This window comes from Pezoporus flaviventris, unplaced genomic scaffold (genome assembly GCF_033815535.1).
Source record: "Pezoporus flaviventris isolate CSIRO_AGI_PZ_B2104156 unplaced genomic scaffold, CSIRO_AGI_Pfla_v1 ptg000013l, whole genome shotgun sequence".
Lineage (NCBI taxonomy): Eukaryota > Metazoa > Chordata > Aves > Psittaciformes > Psittacidae > Pezoporus > Pezoporus flaviventris.
In genome coordinates, this window is record NW_026892561.1 from 4671978 (window position 1) to 4698770 (window position 26793).

Below are 26793 nucleotides of genomic sequence, written 5' to 3' on the forward strand. Positions count from 1 at the left end.
TTTTACTTCTTACTCTGATGATATTTCTTCCCCCCCCACCCCACCATGTACCCCTCTCTTCCCACCCTCAGACCTCAAAAGTGCTTCAAACATGTTTAGCCAGCCAACAAGCCTTTGCTAAAGGGTTTTGTAGCCTTTGGTAATGACTTCTAATTTACGTGACTAATTATCCTGGAATAAATAGAGATGAGGTGCTTTAGGATAAGGCTAATCTGCATGTCTGCTGGAAGCTTGAATAGTGCATTTTATAAAGATACAAACCTCAGCAGTTCAATGAAATTAGGGTGTGACAAAAGGCAGGCAAATTCAAAATGAAGGCAAATACTTCTCTTCCTAAGCTGCTGCTGTTGGATGTCAGAAAGACACTGAAGGCATGTTATGAAAAGAAGTATCAGCCCTCATTCTTGAGTTTATTTTGAATTTACACTGAAGCTTGAACAGATTTTGCCTATACTGTTTACACAGATATAATTTCATACAAAATTGCATCATGATTTGCCTGTCACCATCCATCTTATCCCAATTGTATTGCCTTATTCTTTAAAACATAGCAGTTATCGATCTATGATCACCTCACCCCTACTTATGCCACAATTTAAAAGGCAGTGATGTATGTAATTATGTATATACATACAGCAAAGAACAATCTGAGCACAAAAAACTTAGTCTAATGTCTCACCACTCCAAGACGTTATGCCAGACACAACCAACTTATACTAGTAACAGAGGAAAGGTCTGAAAGAAAGGAAGTGTAACACACTTTCTGCTGAGCTGAGTGGTTCAGTTGTCAGAAGAGCTCTTGACTTCGAATCTTGACCTCCACAATGCTCTGCAGAACAGACATAAGTACTTTAGGAAGTTTAGTTTCATTTTCAAAAGTGATTTAAGGTTTCCATTTCTTTAGGATGCTTTAACAAAGTCAGCAGCGGATAGGTCCAGCATCGCTCTAAGCTAGAGGGACTTAGCTTATGTTCTGCGCTGTTCTGCACCCATTTTAGGTTCCTTAGCATCAGCTGCCCATGCTCACAGTTCCAAATGATTTTACAGCCACAGTTGGCTCTCACCTGCAGACTTAGAGGTGGGCAGTGCTAGGTTGCATCTGATCATGGGAACATGCATTTAATTCTTACTGTACAGGCTGTTAAGGTTAGCTGTTTTAACCACCTAATTTCTCAGTCCAAGATGTTAAAATAGGCCAGTCCTCCAGGATTTGCAAAATGGAAATATCAGCCTTGTGTTTAGGTAAGAAACCAAAATGTTGTGTTACTTGCTGGAATTGCTTTTGAAAACATGTCAGACCCTTTTAGGAGGCTACAATGCAGTGCTTAAGACATCCAGAGCTAACTTGCCCAGAGCGGGGAGGATGACAGATTACTCAATTCCCTTTTCAATTACTTAACCACAGGATCATCATTCTCCTTCACTCAAATTGTGGTGTATTGATTTCTGATGTGACTCAAATGATCTTAATTTTTAATAAAAAGTTAGCGTGATATTCACTTAATGTACATAAATCCAGGATAAGCTGCCTTTCGCAGGCAGGGTATTTAAACTGAAAGACCCCATAATACCTATATAATGTTTATAAGGAGCTCTCCCTGAGTTCACTTAACCAGCAACCCCTTCCTTAGTTTCCCCACAGGACAGCAGTAATGTAAAAGCCTTTGAGACCTAGATGAGAGAATTGTAACATAATGAACTTTTAAATTTCAGTAACCCTTAACAGAAACTGCTAAAAAGCTCCCATGGTATAGAATCAGAGTTTCGGAGTATCAGCTGATGTAAATTACAGGGAACTAAAAGAAAGAAGTTAGCCAAAGCCTTTCATTCTTTCCTATCCAAGGCCAAATTCATATTAATAGGTCTAGGGTGCTGGTATGGGTAAATACTTCAGAACCTGCCTTAAATTGCTTGAAGGCTCAGCATATTGACCCCAAATTCCGTTTTAAGGAGAAGCATAGCAATAACCCAGGTGAGCAGATTTCCCTTGGAAATCCCAGCCCCCAGTTAACTAAGGAATCAGGTGTAGCAGTTTTACTAATGCAATCTAAAATCACTGCCCTAAAGCAGGACAATGCGCCTTCCCAAGCGATCAGCATCCTTAGAAACCCTGTGTCCAGGTAAAAGCTTTTATACCCGCAATACCAGTAGTGATAAAAAATTTTTAGATGTTTTTCCATTTAATAGCTTAACTCTAACCTTGAGCTTCCATGGAAAAGCTACACAGTGAAACTTGGTCTGAGTATTAAAGGGAAATTTCTTGGGGACCTTCTGTTCTTTCTGGCTTGCTTCCCAGGAAGGGACTAATCAGTAAAAAGACATTCTTCACACTTATTCTTTGGCCTGTCTTTTGTGACCTATTTCCTTGACTAATCCTGTGATTTTTACCCCAGCCAATGCCAAATTGCATCTGTTTCTGGCTGCGCCTGGAAAGACCTGTGTCTCTTAGTTCCCAGATCTTGGGGGGAAATGTAGAATTTTGAGTGGTTTCTCTTGCTGCAAAGCACCATATAAGAAACTCCCAAATTTAGGAGCAGCAGCATTCTTTGTATTGGTAGATGAAGACTTCTGTGCAAATGAGGTCTTCCCTAAAAGATAAAATGTGATAAGGTCAGTCTGTGTTATTGATGTGAGGTTTGTAGGCCTGAAAGCAAAGAACCTCTTGTGAAAAACTTTTATGCTTATGATCTCTGATGCTTTTTATTTGTTACCAAAAGAGGGAGCCCTCACAGAATTATATATGCTTTAGCGATGTTTTTGCTTTTGTGATCTGCTCTTTAAAAGGCTTGGAATTAGGTTTTTGGTGTTTTCTTTTCTTAGAAAATGTGGAGCCTTTTTTTTGGATTAGAAGAAGATTGTGGCACAGATAATGTGAGCTGTGAGTTTTGCCCTCTTTGGTTTCACCGTGACATCAGGTCACAAAGAAAGGTTTTCATTTTCAGAGTAATACAGCTGGCTATCATGAAGTACATGATGTGGTTTCATTAAATACCATATTTTAGTGTTCAAATGTTAGAAATAACAGTCCTGCCAAACTGGATACCGGTTGGGCAATGAATTTATTTTAAATGATACGTGACTTTGTGTGTTGTAATTTGGGCTCCGTGCTGCTTTCTGCTAATGTGAGCTGGAATTACCAAAACTGGTACCCGATTCACTTTTTAGCCATCCTAGAATGTGGCTTTTTTTTCTTCTGAAGGACAGTGCTTGGGAAGGATGAGTAGGACCTTACCAGTTTGCATGATGATGTAATGGGTAGATTAGTGCTGGGTTTATATGTAATCGCTTGTAGAGAGTTATTCAATAACATTTGGAAGGACTTTGAGAACTGCACAACTTGCTACTGAGTTTTACCAGTGGAATAGGCTCAAAGGAGTGACAAAGTACAGGCACTTTTATTAGTGTTTCTCTTCAGGGGGGAAAGCCTTTGTCTCAGGTGTTGCAACTGAGACTGTAACAAATAATAAGTTTACCAGAGAGATTCTGTAAATGTTGATTCATGGTTCACCCTTATCTCTTTCTGAGCTTGAACTGGTTAAAGGAAACTCTGGCCAAGAGAAATTACAAGTATTTTAGCTGATCTGTGTCATCTTTTCTGAACCTGTACTGTTCCCTAGACTAGTTTCCTTTTGAAGAATTTCTTTTCAACCTAATGGTTTCTATGACTCTGTGGCTCAAATAGCCCATCTGGTATTTTCTCTGTTTTGCACAGCAGCTCTCTTTTCCATTGGGATGCAGTCTGAGTGGATATGACAGTCCAGTATTTCTTATCTCCCCCAAATAAAAGCCCAACTTACAAAATGGGAGTGACTGCATGGGAGTTCAAAGCAAGTAATTGAGCAGTAGGATTTAAAAAATACTTTTATTTGATCATTTGAGATATTTTGTCTTACTATGTTTAAATGCAAATTCAGAGGCTGCAGCATGACCCAATTTAGGGAGATTTCGATGCTTAGAACCAGATTCCCAAAGATATATCAGTGTTTAAAAGGCATTTGGGTGCCTAATTCACTCCAAGGTCAGCTGTTCTTGAAAATGTCACATCCTAGCTCTTGGCAAGACTAGAGCTTTGTATAGCTACATGAAAGTAAAATCCCGTTTACAAATGCATATTGATGATTCGTGGTTAATAGGTACTGTGTGAAGATTGCTGTATGATTATTGTACCATAATAGCAGTGAGATTCAGAGTAAGTGCAAGGAGTAGAGTGTCTGAGATAGGAAGGATCGCATTTAGATGATAACTTTTCTTTCTGTTTCCCGTTATGTTCTAGTTGTCTTTGTGAACACTATTAGTATTCTCAGCACTGTACAGAAGCGTAGGGGAGACTTAAGGCAGGAGCTAAGTCGACTGCAATCAAACTATGTGATAAAACAGAGAAATTAACCCAAAAATAATTTTATGCATTTTATTTAAAAGAAGAACATTCAGAGTGAAAACAGAAAATGGCCAAAATGGGTGTTTCTGACATTTTATGGATGCTCTGCATAGGTAGTGTGCCTCCAAATATTGGATGCTCCTATATACCATATGTGCTGCTATTCCAAAGCAATACAGCAGATGTTTTAGGTGATCAATTCAGAGCTCACTGGCTTTGTTTAGCTCTCCCCATTCCCAATTTTATATGATGTGAATGTGCCTGTCATTATAAGTAGAGGAACAGTGTCATATTTAAAAATCTGTGCATAATTCAAAGTTGACACAGTAGCAGTACTAAAACACTTCCTCACCTAGAAAATCTCATGTTCCTCAGAGTCCAAACCACCTAGTTAGGAAAAGCTGTGGCCAGTAAAATTTAGCTCTGTGCAGCTTGAATCAAAAGTTAACTAATTTTGGGGTTTAGGTTTATTGTATAAGGTGGATGAAAGTTGACAGTTCTGATTTCTTTGCCTATCAGAGGGCTGGGTGAGCTGGTTTGTTTGCTTATTTGTTTTCAAGAACAGTTTCATCTTATTTCTATGCAATCTCTTCCAAAGCCAGCTTCCTAATGGCATCTTCCTAATAGCAGCTCTTTGTCCTCAGTTCTCTTAGCACTTTCTTTGCTTTTGCCCCTTGCTTTGCCAGCTCCTCGTACACGAAGTGCCTTTTCTACCCTAAGATCGTATCTGCTGTTTTGTTTTGTTTTTCCAAGGAGCTTTTTGATAATAATCCCCAGTGATTTTACTTAGTTTTCTGATCATGTGGTCTGGGAATCTATTCAGACTTCATTAAAAAGCTCATTTGAAAATACCGATTCTATTGTATTGTCTGCACTGTTTTGTTTATTTTGGAGATATTAAAAGCCTCGAACTCTCATATTTTTTCCAGTTGTAATATTGAGTACAGATATGCATCTGATAGCTAACACAGTAGAGAGACTCTCTTCTGGAGTGGTCTTTGGGGAATAAAGTAGCTGCCTGCTAACACCTGCCTGTCTCTGCGGAGACTGGGACTGGCAAGGCAAGGGCAGGCTGCAACCTGAACATGGAACTATGTTCTCAGTCTTAAAAATATTCTCCATCTTCAATACCCATAAGAAAAATTGCAGCTCACTGGGAACAGGACTGAACCTGACACCTAATTTTGCCACTATAAATTGGAACATTTACATTTGTGTTGGTCTTTAAAAAAAAAATCCCAAACAAACCACATAAAAAATACTGAAATATAGCTGACACTGTAGAGTTCAGGGTAAGAACGAGGATAAATTTTCCTCACACGTTGACCTATGGAAACTTTTGTTCACCTTTCCTGCAACTGTGAAATTGGTTTGAAATGATGGACTGATACTTCCTCATGAGTTACTCTTGACGTACCACAGCTCTTTTCCTAACTAAACAAAAGTTTCCTAACTAAAAAATAGAAAGCAAAATGCTTTTCCAAACACAGTGCGTAAATGTTGTTGTTAACATCTAGATTTTTAAGGCTAATATTCAATGGATGTTTGGAAACCTCTTGGATTTCTTCTAATAAATGAAGGAGATAAATGAAGGTAGTGAAAACAGTTTAAATACATAACTGTATTTTCTTGAAAACTGGAAGTTTCAGAGTGACTTACAAATTGGAGGTTTCAGATTATCCAGACAAACATATTCTTTGTGGAACTCAAAGAACAACTGGTTTGCAGTGGCTTCATGACATAGTTACTACATCCTTGTTTAAATGTTTGTTACACGTACACGAGTAAATCTCAGCTTTTGTCTTCTGGAGACCTGATTCCAAGACATATGATTTGCCTTCAGTGACTGTCTCAACAAGGGGAACTGGGGAAGCTCACTCTTTGGTTGGACTGAAGCCCTTAGCAATGGCACGCTGGTGATGCAGAATTAGTAGTTTCATGTCAAAATTAGCTAACAGGGCATTCGTGCTCCCCCTGATGTCCCTGTGCTTCAGGTGTTGCTCAGAACTTTTATTTGTCAGTCACCATGCAGATTTTTCACAAGTGTTTGTTCTGCACATTTTAACCACTATTAGATATATATCAGGTAGCAGGTCCCCAAGGAATTGCTTATAGAACAACTGTAAAACAGTGATAATTTGAAACAGTTAGCAATGAGGCTAATGAAAAGAGATTTTCAGACTTCTTATTTCTGTTCAGTGTAAGGGACAAATGTTATTCCCTATCTTATTAGTAAGAATAACCTGACATGGACTGAAGAAAGGAACTAAACAGTCACAACAGGTTGGCATCATTTTCTTGCACACATCACCATTTAAGGCTACTCTTGGGCAAGCTAAGGCATCTCAGTGATTTTGATGAACCAAACTTTTATTTTTCCTTTACTATAGCGTGATATATATGCTATATATAGCTCTCTTCAACTATTGTGAATTAAAATGCCTCTGGAATGGTTTTCACAGTTTGAAGCACCTGGGTGAAGGCTTTGGGCTAAAATGTCAGATTTTAAAAGTGAGATAAAAATGTTCCAGTTTGGATGTATAAAGCTAAAAGCTACCTTGGTTCCAGTAGCCTCCATTTTACTGCTTTTATTAACAATTCCAGAGACACCAACCATAGATTAAACAGGAATTACACTAGATAGTGTGCAAAGACAGAGTGACCCTGGAAATGGCTGTAAGGAATCCCGACACTGCCCTGTTGGTTTGTGGGAGTTTTGACACAGGTTGCAGCCTGAGTGGACCTCATTCTAAGTTCTGTAGCTCAAGAAGTTCAGATATAGGGATGTAAGTAATTATTTTAGCATGTGCCATAGAAAACTGCAACAAAATTGCTTCAGAAACAAATGAGAAATTGTTTAGTCTGTTTGGAAAGTAAGATTATTTCTTTTTACCTCTGGGATAGCTCATGCGCATTGCTGCTATTTGACTTCTCCAGATAGTGCTTTCACGGGCTGTAATTAAGTATGCAGTTTTCAGAAGAATGAAGATTGGGATGCTCTGAAACATTTTTTAAGTGAATATGACAGGCAGTGGTCTGGTTTGGGGAAAAAAATAAATTGATTTTTTTGAGCAATAGGAAAAACTAACTCACTGGTATGGATTGTGAAAGGAAATAGGTTCAAACTGAAATTAGATGAAAAGCTTGAAATTAGATGAGATCACAAAAGTCAGACATGTAAATTTATGTATTTGTCCATACATGCTAGATTCTAATTTAACTTCTCACTATTACTTTGATTGTGTTGTCTTGGCTTATATACAGTAAACAAGGAACTTTGCACAGTATGGCAGGGGGGCAAGATTTTCAGTTAAAGTAATCCTCCTAAATTAAATGTGAAAACAGTTATTTTCCCTGTCACTCCTGCCTGTGCCTGTTGCAGTGTTTGGCTGTAACAGTGCCTAACCAGCCAGAGCAGGAGGGGTGGAATTAGTTGTCTCCTTGCCACAAAAGAAGAAATACTGATTTTGTCCAGCTGTTGCGCAAGTTTTTGGATTCGGTTGTTTCCTGTCTTATTGGTTTACGTTCCCATAATATTAGCAGTTTGTAAATGTAGGTGAAACCGGGCTACAGCACTTCTGCTGGATGGAGGAAATGGGGAAATAAGGAAAGAGATAAAGTGAATGTGTCGGGACTGGAAGGCCAGTAAATTTTGAGCTGAAGATTGAAAAATGAAATTATCCAGTCTGGTGCGTTGGAAATCAGTTCCATTGACTCCCCTCACACTGATTTCCTTTGGCTCCTTACAGAGATACTGCTTTAACTAGGAAATGCATATGCTGCCATGTTTCTGTTGGAGACAAAATTGTAGCTTGGTCTTTGATAGGTGTGATAATTTTGAGTACTTCCAAGATTTCTCTTGTGTATCTCCAATACTTAGTCTGTATCAATGGCATGCCTATAGTTTTATAAGCATTTACTTCTCTATGTACAATGCAGAAGTTAACAGAAATCTCGATACCTACACACCTGCATAAACATTCCTGACTGTTTATATGCATCTATGATTTTATATACATATATGCAATATATTTATGTGTGTACGTATATGCAATTATAGTAACAGTAAGAGCAAACCTAACTTTCAGAACAGTAAGCTCTGTCTTTTCTGCTTGAATGACTGGATGAATGGAGCTGTAGGTGTGAGACTGGTAGCTTTGAAACTGAATGGTGATGACACAAATGGAAATCACTACAGAAGGATTTTGGAGATGATACAGCCTGTAGATCTCATGCACACCATTTTGCAGTCACAAAGTTCTCCTAACATTTACTCTGCTTTGTGTTATACAGGAAGCTTAGGTAGTTAGGCTTACAGGCTTTGCTTATAGAGCTGAATGTTGAAGTTTCTGAAATGTTTGAATATGAGATGCCAGAAATACAACCTATTATTAAGGCTTTCTTCTAAATAAAACTCCATGCATTACTATTCTATATGAGTCACCTGGTTGCCTTTAAATATTGGCATCTTTGAGTGGAAGGGGAATATATTCTGAGTGTTTGCAGAATACTTTCTGCCACTGAAAATTGCTGTGCTGTGGTCTCACACAGCTCACCTGCATCTCAGGCAAACTTGAACATCTTAAGAGAAAATAACACTTGAGATAAACACAACCAGATAATTCCCACAAAATCAGAAGCAAAGGCAGGGAGTTTTTGGAGGGAGGGTGGAGTGGGGGGGATTTAGACCATAGGGAGCCAGAAAAAAATAGCAACTAGAGAGGTTGTGTTCTCTCATGTTTATTTTCACATCACAGCTGAATCACAGGGACTTTTTAACATAAAAGTTTTAAGTTTTATGCATGAAAATGCAGTCATTTGGGGGAAAATTTATATTCAGGAGGAATTTACTCTTGTGTTGCATAGAATCATAGAATAGTTAGGGTTGGAAAGGACCTTAAGATCATCCAGTTCCAACCCCCGTGCCATGGGCAGGGACACCTCACACTAAACCATGTCACTCAAGGCACTGTCCAACCTGGCTTTGAGCACTGTCAGGGATGGACCATTCACAACTTCCTTAGGTGACCCATTCCAGTGCCTCACCACCCTCACAGTAGAGAACTTCTTCCTTATATGCAATCTAAACTTCCCCTGTTTAAGTTTTAACCTGTTACCCCTTGTTCTATCACTACAGTCTCTAATGAAGAGTCCCTCCCCAGCATCCCTATAGCCCCCCTTCAGATACTGGAAGGCTGCTATGAACTCTCCATGCAGCCTTCTTTTTTCTTTTTCTCTTCCTTTGTATGTGTTTTTCTTCCTTCCATTTGTATTATTATCACAGAATCGCAGAATGGTCGAGGCTAGAAGGGACCACCACAGGTCATATAGTCCAACATCGCTGCTCAAGCAGGGTCATCTAAAGTACGTTGCTCAGGATTGTCTCCAGATGGCTTTTGAATATCTTCAGGAAGGAGACTCCACAATGGTTGTCCACAGTGGGCAACCCATTCCGATGTTCAGACACCCTCACAGTAAATAAGTTCTTCCTTACATTCAGGTGAAATTTCCTTTGTTTCAATTTATGCTCATTGCTTCTCATCCTATCTCATGGCACCACCTAGAAAAGTCTGGCCCTATCCTCTTGGCACCCTCATTTCAGATACTTACATGCAACGATCAGAATTCCCCTGAGCCTTGTCTTCTCCAGGCTGAACAGGCCCTGCTCCTTCAGCCCTTCCTCATAAGAGAGATGCTCCAGACCCTTAATCATTCTAGTAGCCCTTTGCTGGACTTGCTCCAGGATCAGCGTGTCGCTCTTGCACTGGAGAGCCCAGAACTAGATGGAGGACTCCAGGTGAGGCCTCAGTAGGGCTGACTAGACAAGGGGGATTATCTCCCTCAGCCAGGTGGTAATGCTTTTCCTAATGCAGCCCAGGAGACCATTGGCCTTCTTGGCCACAAGGCCACATTGCTGGCTCATGGACAAATTGCTGTCCAACAGAACCCCCAGTCCTTCTCTACAGAGTCAGGTGCTTCTCTATGCAGCAGGTCAGCCCCAACCTATGTTGGTGCATGGGGATATTCCTCCCTAGGTGCAGTACCCTACACTTGCTTTTGCTGAATTTCAAAAGGTTCCCCTCTCCTCATTTCTACAGCTGTTCTAGATCCTTCTGAATGATGCATGCTGGAGCATCAGCCACTCCTTCCAGTTTTGTATCGTCAGCAAACTTGCTGAGGAGGCAGCCTATCCCTTCTTCATTCAAGTCATTGGACCCAGTATTGACCCTTGGAGGACAATACTAGTTAAAGGTCTCCAACTAGACTCTGTGCCACTGACCACAACCCTTTGAGAGCTGCTATTCAGCCAGTTCTCAATTCACCTCACCATCTGTTTATTCATCCTACACTTCCAGTGCTTGCCTATGAGGATGTCATGGAAGACAGTGTTGAAAGCCTTGCTGAAGTCCAGGGAGAGAACATCTGCTGCTCATCTACCCAGCCCCTTGCCCCATCATATAAGGCAATCAGGTTGCTTAAATTTCCCTTTGGTGAATACATGCTGATTACTCCTGATCACCTTCCATGTACATGCATCCTGATGGTATGAAACCACAAGAGTCCTGTTCCTTAAAAGTTTATCGAAGATATTTCTTTTGACTGTGCTCAGGTGTATTAGGCAGTGGATCATGTCAGTGCTGTAATTTAGAGCTTTGTTTTCTCATTAAGTGCTGCCTTAAGCAGAATTCTAATACAGAGCAGAAACCAAACCAAGTGCAAACACATGCTGCTCCCCAGACAAGAAGGTATTTAACTTCTTACAAAGGACTCTTCTAGTGAGAAAAACTTCTTATGTTTCAGAAACCTTCTCTCAAAGTTCCAGGTTTTGTTTTGTTTTGTTTTTTCCCTTTTCATAGAGTTACATTTTTTTCAAAACAGTATTTTCTTTGAGCCCAAGTCAACCTTCTCACCATCAGTGTGCTGGCTATTCTGGCATGTTAAATTAGTTAACATGGAGAGCATAGGACAACTGCTACTAGCTGGTAGCTAACCTACAGGTTGGATGTGGAGGTTGGTACTTAGCTCCCAGTTTCAATAAATATTACATGAGTTATACACACAAAAAGAAGGTTTGTGAGAAATGTCCTGCTGGTCAGAGCGCTCATAGCTGAATGTAAGCAGCTGAAGTTCAGTCTCAAGGTCCAAATGGGGGACAGCAGGGTTATAAATCTCTGGATTTGTGCCTCATTTACTGTGTGATCACAGGCCTCTACAACTGCATGTTTAGTTTTAAAATTGCATATGTTGGGGGTTAATCTGTCTTGTCTGTTATCTAAAATAGTCCATAAACAGTGGCTAGGTAGTCAATATCCCATTACTGGTATAGGTAGATATGTTTTGTTTCTAATTAAACATCATTGAACACTGTTCCTTACCCCCCCCCCCCCAAATGGTGGACTTTCCAAGTTCATAATAGCTTTCAGTAATGCTGCTCCTTTCCATCCTAAGACTTAACATGAGACAGGAATTCACAACTAAAGAATGGCTGCGCAGTGCCTAAAGCCATCTGCATGGTGTATAGAGTTTGGTTGTTAATGGCACTGTGTGTGGTCTGTATAGCTTTACCTGTCCTTGTTTACTATTTTCTTTGAAATAAATAACATTTAAAGAGAAGAGTTTATTAGCTCCTGCTGCTTACTATGTTCTTTAAGACATAATCTGCTGTTTGTGGCACTAAAGTAATCTCTATAGGCATTAAGTAATTGATGTCGAAAGCACAGGATTATAACCACAGCTCCGCAATTTGCATCATAATACAACAAACTATGAAAAACTTGCATGGTGGTTTGTTACCAAAACAAACCCTTTAAAATGCTGAGCTAAACTGTGGAATGAGTAGATCCTGAGCCCTTGCTGTGTAAGTACATATGCTTCATTTAAAACATGCACATAGCCACAGCCACCTTTTTGATTGTGAAACTACAAAGAGGCTTGATTCCAACCTGGAGGTGGTGTCAGACCATGGAGAAATGGGCTTTATTCTTTTCCTTCATTTCTTGCAGACTCAGAGCTTTTTTAGGAAGAGTAAAGTATTGCCTACATCATCCATTCTTTCTCCCCAGTCTTTACTGGAGCACAAATACCAGTGTTTGTGCATGTACTCCATATACTTGCATACTCTACACAGGCTGCAGAGTGACTAGACCACTGGCTACCTGTGCATCAATTTGCCTCAGTATTTGAGGCTTGAATTTACAAGAATAGAAGCCTATGAAACTGAGAGCTCTGAGTCTATTTGGTCAGTTGTGTTCAATGAAGGGATTGGATTTGCTTGCCCGTATTTTGACTTAGGTTAAAAAGAGACTGTTTTTAACTAATCAAGGATGTCCTTTGCATGCATGTCTGAGAAGATGCACTGTATATGCAGAGTATATATCATCAAATCATAAAGTTGCTGTGAATCTCCCTTCATGTGGCTTAACTGAGGTGCATAAGGACAGTTATTTTACAGATGCAGAAGGACAGAAAGAAGCTTCTTTCTGTCATCATAACTCTCACTGCTGAAGTTAAGCATCAGTTCATTCCAAAGCAGTTTGTTCTTCCTCTCTTTCTTTCCAGAGATAAGAGAGTCTTAAAAACTTTCCGGCGTGATTGTAAATATTTATAGTGGACTGATGGGCTTTTCTTTGGTTCCTAGTGGTTCAGTAAGAATCTGGATACTATCTTTATGAATGCTGTATATGTAAATAAGGCAACCTATAGATAGAGCACCAGCAGATGTCACTCAAGAATATGTGGAACAGACTGTGAATTTACGTGACCAATAAAGCTGAGCGTGCACATTGCAGATGGCCTCTGCTGCACAGAACTCGGGTTGCTCAGCCTCCGATGGCTGGTGCTTTGGGCACCAATCTACTGCTTTTGGTAGTAATCTGCACACCAAGGCTTTGGGGCTGTGACCTACTACTACATCCATACATACTACATACATATATATTACAGAGTGCTTGCGTGTCTGCCCAAAGACACCTTGCATGGCTTTTCAATTTTTTCTTAACCTTCATTGTTATAATGTTCTTTCCAAATAGCTTTTGAGCTCAATATGACTGTAAGAAGATACTGCATGAGTCTTGTGTTCTTAGGATGAATAGTCAAACCAAGGGAGAAGGAGAGGTCTTGGGTACTTGCTTAGCAGTTTCTGAATAATGAAGTATCATGTACCCTTGGCACTTAGAGGTTTTGGGAAGAAATATGCAGGTGTCAGATATTAAGTAGAAGAATATGTGGACTGTAAGGATGAGTAAAGTAGCTTAATGGTTTGGCACTACCTGTGATCGTTTGGACTTGGTTTTGACTCTAAACCAGAACTGAGTTGGCAAATATTGCAACAATCAGATGTCTGTAGAGGTCACAGTTAAAATGGTTTTAAATGCTCATTATAGCTCTTAGCATGAGCGATAATATATCCCAAACCACTTTATAAACGTTCTTCCACACCTATATTATCAATAATTGACTCCACAGAGGAGGCTACAGCAGATGCAATTTATTAAAATTTCAGTCAAGTGTCAACAAGCTGACTGGTTCGTTTTATCATTATAGCAGGAAACTTTAGCAGCTAATCATAAAGGAAGTATAAAATGTGAGATTTTGCTTCATTATAAGAACAAAAGCCTGTGATTTCAGGATAGAAAGAAGAGTATTGCTTGGCATAACATTGTTTAAAACAAACAAGCAAACAATATAGCAGCAGCTTTAAATCATTGAATTATCTATTTTAACAGGATTTGAATTAGTATCTTATTAGGGTGATTACTTAAATTGAGAGTACAAGTAGGGAAACTTGCATTTGAGAAACTGGACAGGTGTGAAGCCCTCCCTCAGTTATATTTACTTTTTTCAAACACCTTCCTTTAAGGCTTCATTAGAAAGTTTTTCCAGATGTTGATTAGCCCTGAATATTTCTTAAAATGTCCAACAACAAACAACTAAAAGAAGGTTTACATTCCTCTCTCACAGGGGCATCTTTCGCATAGGACTAGAAAACACTGAGGTGCACAGCTTGTCACCCTTGTACTCTCAGGTAGCGATGCACAAAGATGGGGCACAAACTTTATCCTCGCCCTCTCTGCACCTTCTCCCTCTACTCTACTGTAAATCCCTCCAGTGCAAAACCAAGGAGGCTTATGGTGATGCTTGTGGGCAGTCGTGTTGTGCCATCCACAGCATGTCAATGTGCACACTTGGATCTCTTTGATCTTTTTCTGAACTTTTGAGTGCTTTCATGACATGTTAGAGAATAGCTTTCAAAAGCATTGATGTTACAGAGAGTAGCAATAATAAAGGCCATAGAAATGTGAAATTCAGCCTTCAATACATACTCAGCTTTATTTTGTGAGGCTTTATATTGTGAGAAGATCCACTGGTTTCAATTACTCTTATGTCAACACAGTCCATTTATAGAAAAGAAGAGCTAATTTGGAAGTTAAAAGGAAAAGGCACAATTAGTAACTATTTGTGGCAAAGATTCCAGGAAAAAGAAGGGAAAAAGTCATGCACTTGATTTCAAATTTTAACCTGTTCAAACCACATTAAAATTGGATGGAAGAGATCAATAGCAGAGACTAGGCTGGGTAAAATACATTTAAGCAGACAAAGTCCTGCTGTGGTCCCAGAGATTCAATTCCACCAGCATGAGATGTTGGTGAGAAGCCAGCCTTTGGGTTCATAACTGCAGAACATATTGCCCACAGAGTGAAAGCAGTGAAATGGCACAAACTCAAAAGAGTTTTCTAAAGCTAAAGTTAACTCACCTCTGACCTTAGGACTTTTATATGGTGACTTAGAGCAAGGCAGGTATGAATGCCTTTGTGGTCTAGAGAAGCCCCTGCCAGAGCATGCTGTCTCCTGGGACATGGGTGCATGGGTCTGCTGAAGGAGCTTCCAGCACATCAGCCTCATGTAAGCAATACCTGGGTATCTGGCTGGTACCTCCAGCTCTGCTTACCAGTTATGCTGGATACTGAGGACTTGGAGATGATGTGCTGGGACAGAAGGCAGGGGTACGGATATCTTTCAGATTCTGGCTGGAGGAGGAGTGTAGGAGTGGGAAGACGACTTTATAATTGCCTTTTTTTATCACTCTTTCTGACTATATTGACTTTATACTTGACATAGCTTTGGCTGGCAAGTGAGGCCCAGATACATTCGGAATTAGATATGACTCGGTTCATTCTTACATGAGAAGAAAATCATCGGTTGCTACAGAAACAGCTCCATATCAGTCTCATGGGGCATCTTTGCATCTGGCTTTTTCTCCTTCTCTTTTGCTAATATGTAGATAAGAGTCGAAGCAGTGCAGCACATCCCACATCTATATAAGGTTGGAGGAACTCTGCAGAGAGCAAAGTGTGAAAGAACATCTCTTAGATAAGCTAAACTTAAATGAATGAGTTAATTTACATCCCCCTACAATTTATTTCTTTTTCTTTTTATTTTTTTTTTTTTTAGTTTTGCAACTTTAGCTGAGTTAATTGAGGTGAAAATTAAATGACACCAGTCAGCAAATATGTTAAAGACCACCAGCATCAAGGAAGAGAGAGGAGTTACTCAGGAGTTACTAAGAAAAATTTAGGAAATGATCCAAGGGGTGAGTTAGAATGTCTGTCAAGAAAATTGCATATTGCAGTGGAATAATAATCCAGATTTAACTTTCAGGCAAGTTGTTTAACTTGATAAATTAAGGAATTAGTTAAAACTAAGTGTATATTATAGGTGAACAGGGACCATTCTGCACACTTCAGACCAGCTCACCAGCGCCGTTTTAACTGGTTTTCTAAAATGTAATGAATTCTTGATGCTTAGTAGATTAATATTTATTGAGTGAATCAATGCTTAATTTATTAAAAATTTGCCTTCCTTGTATTTTAATATGATTTGTTACTCATCAGTGCTTACTGCATTAATTAAAGATTGTGTTAATTTTGTGCAAACGAACAGGATCTGCTGCAGGTTTGCTGCAGAGCCCTAATCCACTGCAGGGATGTTGCCTCTGGCTAGTACCAAGGATAGAAAACTGCGAGGTGGGAAGCTGGTGTGAATCACCACTGGCCTCTTCCTGCCGTTGGGCTTTCAAATAGCTGAAAGTGAAAATGAGGATGCTGCCCCTTAAGGGTAGGACAGGATTATAGCAATAGAGAGGCTGTGGTAATGCAGAGGATCATTCAGTTTGCCTCTTGTTAATTACGGCTGATGCTGTGGAAATCATTTTCGTGTTTCTCATGGAACACCTTTTTGACAATGTAGGTGAAACGCAGCCTTAGTAATACAGCAAACTGTCACCTCTTACCTGACCAGAGACGATAGCCATTACATTTCACTGCTCAGGTTTTAGGTAATTCTTGGGGCAGTAGGTTACCTGAATATTGGGATAGTCCCGCGCATCTCTGCAGGGGCAGGTGTTTGAGAAGTGGAAAATTACTAAAGGCAGAACATAAAGAAGCCAGACATCTTGTGAGATGAGCCTTTCGAGAAAGCTGTCAAAACAGGGAGAGGGTGAGCATGCTGGAAGGGGCCAACAGCTGCAATTTGCATCCTTCCGCACTGAAGGGAGAAGTGAATATATAAAGCCCCACAGCCATGATACTTCTGAAGAAATTATTTTATTAATCTTTGTGACACTTGTAACGTCTCTCTTTTTAAATTCAAATTCTGCTGCTTTTATAGCTACCCATAAGCGTGTCTGTATGGGTTTTCTTTAAAAAATCCATCTAGTTACTAGGCTGCCTGCATCCAGCTGAGCCCTGGAAACGGCAGAGAGCTGGCCCCTGAGATCTGAGAGCAGGCTTAAATTTCTGGAAAGTGATTGGATCCATAATTAGTGCATTTTTGCATGTTTAAATGCACAGTTCTGGAATGCACTTTGTTGTTTCCTTCTCTCCAGGGCTTGGGCGAGTGTGCACAAACTTCCCTTGCTGAGCCAAAGGAGAGAAAATTCTTCAAGGTCCACTGAAGGTTAGAGCAGAGAAATATTTTCTCTCTCAGTGCACTGGGCAGGCAGCTACCACCGTGCTCCAGCCTGGAGCACTGGGGTGGAGCCAGTGCCAAGAACCTGGTGGCATTTCAAATCCCTTGCAGCACTTAGGTGTTAGATGCAAAAGATCAGTGCTGCTCCACTTGAAGTCAGAGAAATAACTTGAGCTTAAAGTTCAACGTATGCACAAAGATTTCCTGGATCTGGAGTTTAATTTGTTTTTCCAAAGCCAGCTTGAAGGCAGAGTCCAAACAGGTAAAAAGTTATAAACTGAACATTTGACATGTACCAATTTCATTGTATTTCCCATTTTGTTTAGCCTACTCTATATGCTTTTGCTTTCCTACAGGATCAAGTTAAGCTGTTTCAGGTTTTATTTAATGTTTGTTTTTACTCTAGTTAATAGACTCAAGTCAGGACTGGAGGCCACTTGAGCTACGTGCCTTTCTCTCTATTCCAAATCTCTATGTTTTGCAACCTTCTTTGATGATATTTATATTCCAGCTTTTTTCCCCAGTAGAGAAGCTTTCACAGAGTATAGGTTTTGGATATATATTTTCTTCTCTAGCTGTTCATTAGATATACAGCATTTGGAGTTCCAGTTGTGCTGAGAAATCCAAGCAAAGCTTTTGGCCCAGTGGGTGCTAAGCCGTGGCATTTCACAGCTTTGTACATATAAATCAGGATTAAGGCAGAGATTCTCTATAAAATTTAGCTCATTAGGAGATATTTTGTCTTATGGCTCCCACTGGGGTGGTGGGTCCTTTGCTTATTTTGCCTTATTGCTCCCTGGGAACGGATGGTGGGGCGAGCAGACCCTACAGTGCAGAGACAGCATTTCTGAGTGGTTCCTGTCAAGGTAAACCAAGGCAGCAGCAGGGCCTTCTGTTCCCTTATGCCATTACCCTGGCACACCTGGAAAAAGGCTTGGCATAGACTGGCCTTAGTGTTTTATAATAAAGCAAATGTGATCAAGCACACTGCTAAAGTCATATTCAGGATGACTTAGCAGAGTTAAAAGAATAAGAAGTGCCTATGAAAACAGGCAGGAATGCATTTTCTCCCAAATATGATTTGTGTTGTACAAGAGTTAAAGTACTGAAGGCCAGGAAGGTTTCAAAAATGGGTTTTTTTTCAGCCTGACATCCCAATCAGCAGGCCACATTCACTGTTGGGCATATAGCTGAAGTATATTCAGTGGATGATCAACTGTGTCCATATACTTTAGCCAGTGAAGCTTTACTTATAAAGAAATTATGGGTTTGGAAAGGAGTTTCATCAGTCATAATTTCCAAGGAAGAGCTTTCACAGTAGGGGATACCATGTTAATGTTTCCTCCTCAAGGACTTTCAGCTGTCACCCAGGGAATACAGTGAATGCGGTGATGAGAATTAGATTAGAAAAAGATCAATAGGGCTGACAATAAATGAAAGTAACACAGACATTATTGAGCAAATTAGGGAAGAGAAATTAGACTGGACAGTATAATCTTCAATGCTAGCTAGACACACTAACGTTGGGCAAAGTTAGGGAGAAGACAGTAAGTTAGAAAGTGCTATGAAGAAGAGGTAACAGTTTGTGTGATGGGGAAAGCTTTGCTGGTGTTGGAAAGCTGTCAGCCCACAGAAAGGTGGAAAAGAATGATAGTGATCCAGGAGCACAAGAATTTCAGTGGCAGGCTACAGAGGTGGGGAGATCACCTATGAATGGGACCATACAGTAGCCAAGAACTTTGGCTATGTGTTACAAGGGGAAAGGGAACATCAGACATATCCCCCCATCACAAAGGCATTGGTGGGATAACTTGTTCGAGGCAAAAAAATTTCCTCACCTTTGTGTAGTACAGGTTGGTTTGCCCTGTGAAGGTTTGCAGCCCTTCCAGAAATCGGTCTTCTGCTTAAACTTATTTGCCATAATAACTCCCTGTATTCTGCTATCTGTACAAATATCCAGTGATGATCAAGTCTGGCAAGCTTTTGGGGTGAGGGATATCCAGTGGCAATGAGATCTATGAGCTGAATGCGCTCAGCATGAAAAGAAGCTTTCCTTTTATCAGTCCTGAGTTTGTCTAGATCCTCTTACATGTCTTTGAAAGGTTCACCCCAAGGCAATATAATTGTGTTTGATCACATACAGGCTATGAGTCAGTGATTGATATGAATAAAGAACTTTGAGTTTCTTGTCTTGGTTCCTTGTCTCCTTCCCTGCGGAATCAGAAATCACTTTTATAAATATGTCAGTCCATCTGTGCTTCCAGCTATCCATTTCAAGTTCCAAAAAAGAAATAGTAACACTTTATAAGTGCAAATAAAAACACATTAAAAGGACTGAGCGAGGGGTTTTTCTTCGTCATAAAGTATGTGTGGATCCCATCCAAAAGAGTTACTGTGAGCCATGTAACTTGCAATTAATTCTGCTATAAATGTCAGAACACTTACTTTGCAGGTCTAAGCTGACCCACTAAAATTAGTCCCCTTTTAACAATTCCTTTTATAATTTGTTTTTCAGCAGAAACGGCAGCTTGACCTCCTGACAATAACCAGCCCTGGTAAGTGAGCTCTACCGCACGGCTCTCTTCTCTTTTCTTAAAGAGATGGTTGTCTAAATGTGTTTTTTCCCCTGTCTCTGACATGCAAAATGAAAAACACTGTTCCCCAGAAAATCTTTCACGTAATAACAAGTGACAGCTATATTGTGCTTGGCAAAGCCCCGGGCAGTTATCCGTTCACAGAGCTGCCTTTTCAGACCTTTACTCTATGAATTTGAGTGCTGATATTTCTTTAAGCCTCCTGGGGTTACAGTTAGTGGTATATCTGCAGGGCAGATGCCCTCGAATTTGCAATGTGTGTTCAAGTATCACAGAAATGTGAGTTTGACTTTCCTTGGTGGCAAAAGCGAGCAGTTCAGGGAGTAAGGAGACGGTGGCTGTCTGTGCACATGGTGGGAAACAGGGCAGAGAGCCCCAAAGTAAGTCAGAAAATATTTGGATAAAATTAAAGTTCTTTAAGTGATCTGCTTCATAATGGCTTTTGTTGTTTGCCTACTGTAACAACCCAAAATGTGTCGTATTGTGAAAGCATCGGGCTCTTTGGCATAGTGAGTTTCGAAGGTCTCGGCACCGTGATTGAAATGCAGGTCGTTTGAATAGTGCTTCTCTTTGATCTCAGCTCTTAAGGCTGGATGGCTTTTAATTTATTGCCATTTTTCTGGCTCAGTTTCTTTCCATTAGCTGCTACAGAAGTTTGCTGCCCACCAGCTTCAGACGTACACCGCGCTTGAGTGGTGCTACGTTTTGGTTAACTCTTTCAATTTTTCAGATGTATGTATGTATTAAGCTTTCAGGTTGGCTTTAACTGAGCCTAATGAGTTCTGGCTTTAACTGGGAATAATGCGTTAGCAGAATGAACAGGTGTTATAGGAAGCGAAGAAAATGTGACACACGTTTGCTTGGATAACAATTTTGCATCAATAATTGTTCTGACACTCTAAATGTAGATATAATCTGTGACATGGTTTCTCCTTCACTAACCTTGTTAAAATAATAAGAATTAAAATAAGGAGGAGGAACACTTTGTTGGGCCAGATGTTTGAGGCTATTGGCAATTGCATCACATTTTTGCATGTTCACTTTTCACGCAGTTGGCAATTATGTTAATGTATGCTCAGGGCATTTGCTGATAAAAGCAACAATACACTGTGATACAGCCATTGTCACTATTCTGACTAACTTCAAGGACAAACATGGCCCATTTTTCATTTTTCCTATCTTCAGCATTCCCTATTTCTAGAGGAAAACAAAAAAAAACTCTGAAGGTCTTCATCGTAATAAACACTCAGATCTTGGATAAGGGCTCCAAAGGCCACAGACTCTGTTTTAATAAGAGAAAAAGAGGGTTGGGGCCCAGAATAAATACAAGACTTTTCCATAAAGCAAATTTATGATACCTTCCTCGTAATTTCTGATACAGTATTAACTGGAACAGTGAAAGGGTTGGCTAAGTTGAGTTTGTTCATAGATGTGATCATAGTGAGTAGCTATCACTTCAGATCTTTCAGTTTAATAAAGCAATCTACTAAATCAACAGAGCAATTAGTTGGAAGGATCAAAATCGCTTTCAATAACTGTGTAGGCAGACAGACTACATTAAAAGGAGGAAAAAACGCTTTCCATAACATGCTTTTTTCCACGAAATGCAAGTTTTGCCCTTTGATATTTAGCCAAAAATCTACAATCATTAGCTACACAGGAAAAAAAAGAAATTGTGTCAGGATTCTATAATTGAGTACCTACAGTTTTGCTTTCAGTCAAGGTATTTTCAAAAGAAGCCTGATGCTGGATCAGACCAAACTTACCTAAAAACCTCAAGCTGAGAGTTTTCAAAGAGGCTGGAAAAGTTAGTCACTTAATTCCTAGTAGGATTAGAAAATGTCAACCTGTGGATTAAAGGGACTTGTTTGGGCCCTATAAATATAGAAATAAAATAACTTATAGTCTTGAGGCTTTTATCTCTTTTTGGAGGCTGCAGCTTTAAAATATGCCATTCTTTGAGTCCTAGCTCTAAGATCTGACATCAACACTCTGCTTTTATAACGTTGTGGTATCGGTTATGATGGCTGAGATCAGCTATAATCACTGTCATCCCTTAATGTGCTGATTCAAATTAGGGACTAGGTTATTTATTTGCACCTGTTAATCCTTTGGGACTTGTTCCTCTTCTCCACCTTGCCGCAGGCAAGCAGCCCTCATTTGTGGAGGAGGTCACTCGGCCTTATTTATAGTATGAAAGTCCTCCATGTGTCACAAGCAGTATCAACCACCAAAGCCCTATTGCTTAATTGTAAGAATAGACAAAGGACTTAAAAGCCAAAGGTGACCTTTGTGATTCGCTCTTCTGTCATGACGAATACCATCTTGGTTTTGTGTGTGTGTGAAATTCTCAAACCTTTTTTCATATGTTTAGTCAAGAGTCACTTGGTGATCCCTTGCAGGTATTACAGCAGCTCTTCTCCATATGCCATTAAAAAAAAATCCAGAAATTCATCAGCCAATTAATGAGATTAATTGCAAGGTAAAATAATGCCATTAATGTCAGTTAAGGGGTGCTGTCAGATGACAATTTGTGGGATGGAAACCTTAACGTTACCACACGGCAGTTATGCTGTTCCTTGGGGCCAGGGCTGTTGCATGCTTCCATGGGAATCACAAATACGTAGGTAGCAGTGCCTAATCCTCATGCCCTGAATACTCGCCTATCACCTATTGCCTTACTCCACACAGCTTCCAAACACTGAGAAATGTGCGTGTGGCTCTGCAGAACGTGTCTGAGCAGGTGCTTGACTTAAAAGCACGTTTGTATGTTAAACTGAACAGGTATAGATCATTAATGTGTAACCTGGACTGACGGCACGGGAAAAAAATGGGAGGTGGAGGGGTAAGGAAAGAAAAAGGAAGGAATACAGAGGGTGAGAGCTGCAGCTTCAGCTACACGCTTTGTATGCAACATACAGAGCTGACCTGGTCCAGTGCTCCTAAGAAAACAGCTATGGAAAGCTCCACAACATGCCCCAAACTGGAGGAAGTCTTTGCTTTGCTGCCGGTCTCCAGAAACAGCCAGACACAAATGATGCATAAGCTGGGAGCGAGCCAGACTCCCTCATGCTCAAATATATTCCTTTGAAGTTGCTGACACCCATGTAAAATGTGGAGGGAGTTCACTGCTCTGCGTTACTGCTGAGTAGCTGGAGGAATGTTAAGTTAAATCTATCAGTGCTCTCGCCGCACTCCTTTCTTCTTGCCTCTTGACACGTGAGTTACAATTACTCTGTAACACGCTGTATGGTTCAGGGTGCCAGAGTCAGAGCTGATGTGTGCAGTGGGATGGGGGAAGGATGTTAAAACTTGATTAGTAGCTGGCAGGGATGTGCTGGCAGGGAGTGGGGCGTGATGAGATTTAAGTTTGGGTAATTTAAATTTTCTTTAAACTTAGTTTTACCTCTGAATTTGATCCAAAATGGTTCCTCAACAATTTTTTCTAGTCCGGTTTTAGGACTAAATCTTCAGGTGGTTTAGTTTGGCCTTGCTGCACAGAGGAGCAGAGGATCTGCCCTGAATTTTTATGTGGTCGTGTTCCTGTAACGCGTTGAACATGCGTATACAATCACATTGCATTTAGTGGTAACAGCTCAATAGCTGCAAATAAAATATCCCTGTTTCCATAGCTTTTCCATGGAGATAAAGCTTTTTGCATCTCCTGTGTTTACGATAATAATACAGCTTTCCAATTTCTCCTCTCAGTAAGGTAAGTTCATCTCCCACTGAAGTATTTTTTAATAATTGATACCATAAATGGAAGTTTGTTGGAAACTATTGGCTTTGAAAATAGCTAACGTGATATTATCCAAGAACCATCAGGAAAATTCTTTTGAAATTCTCTTTGATTCAGCCGTCCTCAGGGCTTTATCCTCCTCTACCAGTCTCTCTACTGCCAATTTAAAATAACATTCTCTTGAAATCAGTGCAATGTCAGGAGAAATTCATCAGCACCGTAGGTGCATGTTTCCCAGATGTATATAAACCTACTACATTTGGCAGCAGTAAATTGATTGCATTTAAAAAACCTGGGGTAGTTGAATATTCCATAGTGCCCAGCTTGGCTACAGAGTGGAATATAAAGTATTTTAAGTTTCTTTCATTCTGTTTTCAGCGCAGTAGAGTAAGAGCTGACTCCATAATTCCTGCCTTTTGCTTACTTACTTTGCCTCTGACCACATTAGAGGTTTACATGCAGGGACAGAGCAAGATATTCTTAATCTCTGTGAAGTGGCATTGAGATTTGATCAGAAATGTTAATGGCTTTTTTGTGTGCTTTCCCCTAATCTTTAAGCTTTTACACTTTTAAACAAGAGAAAAATCCTTGATTTTAAAAGTATTTATCAGACTCATTTATGTGGTGAAATATTCTCCCTGTTTTAATATCATCAGTGCTGCACGCTCTAAAAATGTCCCCAATTCATTAATTCATGATATACTGCTACCCTGAATTCTTTTAAGGTGGCTTTAGTTTCTGCCATACATATTTTACTGCTTTAAATTATGGATATAGGACTCTTGCCTAGTTAATTTCCTCTGGTTAGGAAAATATATTTCTACTTTCCTGGCATTGCATAAAGTGATATGTGGGATTTGCTATATTTTTTAGCTGATTAAGTTCTGCATTTCTACATATTACTGCTTATGAGACCCCAAGTAAAACTACGTAAGGGAAGGAGAAGTTTTATGGTACATTTCAAAGTTTCATTTAACTATAAATTCCACCACTAAGCCCTGCTACAAGACTTTTCCATTACCTTCCTGGATAGTCTGGCTATCTACTTCTTTCTAATTGAAGCATGAAAGTAATATGAACTCAAAGTCATGAAGCTATAAGACAGGTATTAGTAAAAATGATACAAGGTAATAAAATGTGACAGAAAGTTGTTTGCTGCTAAAACTCTTTTTGCTAGTACTTATTAATTAAGGGTACATTGATTTTGTCTAAATATGTGTCAAGGGATAGCGTTTGAGTTTTTAAACAGCCTAACATAATTACTGTTCCTGTTTGTTGGTGAAGCTTCACATGATGTTTTATCTGGAAACGTGGTAGAGAAATAAATAATTTATCTTTCCAGTAATAATTGGTAATGCTCAGTGATGGAGTGGAACTATTTCTCATATCACTAAGATGCTGGGTGTTAATCCAGCCATTGTCTCAATGTAAAGCAATAGTAAAATAACTTGGGGGACAGCACCTCATTGCTCAACAAAGCAATAGACCCCAAATGGTTTGTTTGAACCCACGGTAGAGGAATTTCTCTACCATACAAATATATGCTAAAGTCTCAGCAAAAAGGGAAATTCCCATGTTGTCAGTCTTATCTGAACCTGAAAGCTACAGGAAGAAGTTTGTTCTAGACTTGAAACCTCAGCAGGCTGATGGACTGACAGAGAGCAGAGAAAATGAGGATTTTCTTTTGTATGCCATTAGGTTGGTTTCAGCTGCCCTGAGGCTAATTAGGAAATTTTACTGTATCCAATTGCTCATCTTTACTGTATGTAAGGGCTCTAAGAACTTCCATTTGCTGTGATAAGGAGAAGTAATATTGTTGCTTGTAATTACTCATTTGTGCACATCAGAACCTTCCTAATCCTTACTTATTCCTATTTGCTGGAATAACAACTGCTACATACTCACTGAACAGTGTTGCTGTTTCCACCATCTTTTCCCTGTGAAGACAGTCTTCACTCATGTCCCAAGAGAATAAGTCCACTCTGATCTTTCTGCTTGTTTCCTGACCTATTCCCTATCAGTCTCCCCAAACATCACTTATATCCATCTCAAATATCACAGTTTTGAGATATATTGAAATGACACTTTTTTGATCCGGTAATGAAATGGGAATTTTTTTTCCCATTTATTTGCAAAGTATTTACTTTTAGTAAGGCCATTTCATCCCTACCTTTGCATTTTAAAAAACTGACCTTTTTTTGGATACATGTAGAATAAGTGATATTTGCAAAGTCAAAATAAGACTGCAGAGATGATATTCTAAAGGATAATCCATTACTTTTGAAGAAAAATATCAAGCTTTTCCACAATACCTTATTATTATTATGGGTCACCATGATGTTTCCATGCACCTTGGCATGTCCCTTTAATTGGATCCTTACATCTGAAGGTCCGGCATAGTTGCATTGAAAGCTGACATTTCTAACTAACTGACCTTTTCAGGCCCAGTGACACTCCTATAATGATTATCCTCTAGCATTGTTTGGACACAATACCACATACTTCACAGCACATAAAGAATATGTTCTTTGAGAACTATTCAAAATGCCCAATCTCAAGTTAGCAAAATGAGAAAATTGGGTGCAAACATTCATCAGAGTGTTATTGTGCAGGTATCGATTTGAATGCCCTTTCATTTCTCTGGCAAAAAGTGTTGCATTATAGAGCTCTAAATTAACTTCTGTTCTGTTTTTTTTTTTTCCCAGTAAGTATAAAAAGGTCAAATTCATTCATAAGGCTGAATAGATTTGCAGGATATAAGCAATAAGATAGCAATCAACCTTCAAATAACCTTTAAAGAGACAGTATCTTTTCTTATGAACAGTAATTGATCTGCTCATTAAGTCACTGCATACTCTTTGGGGCTCACCTAGGCAAAAATGTATAAGACCTGTGACGAAAGGATGTCAGCTAGAACAAAACAGGAATAAATCCTCACTTCGAAATATGAATATTTTACGGCTTTGGAGGGGTGTAAAGTTGATGAAAGGATTGACATTGCGATGTGAATTCCTTGACTTGACTGTTACAAGGCTGAGCGAAAAAGACATAGAAAAGACCTTGAAGTGTGAATTTGGTATTGGTGAGGACAAAGATGATGGCATGTTCATACATGC

The 26793-nt window shown here is 39.6% G+C and overlaps 1 protein-coding gene across 7 annotated transcripts in view; it reads left to right on the plus strand.

Annotated features, from left to right (window-relative positions):
- The window catches only part of LOC133268341 (BEN domain-containing protein 5), a 951280-nt gene that overhangs the window by 488470 nt on the left and 436017 nt on the right, over positions 1-26793 (plus strand). For 5 of the 7 annotated variants that reach the window (XM_061451279.1, XM_061451274.1, XM_061451281.1 and 2 more), the window contains exon 6: positions 19860-19899. In XM_061451279.1, coding sequence (XP_061307263.1) covers positions 19860-19899 — 40 coding nt within the window. The remainder of the gene's footprint in view (positions 1-19859; positions 19900-26793) is intronic. The other 2 variants (XM_061451280.1, XM_061451275.1) reach the window with 1 other exon arrangement.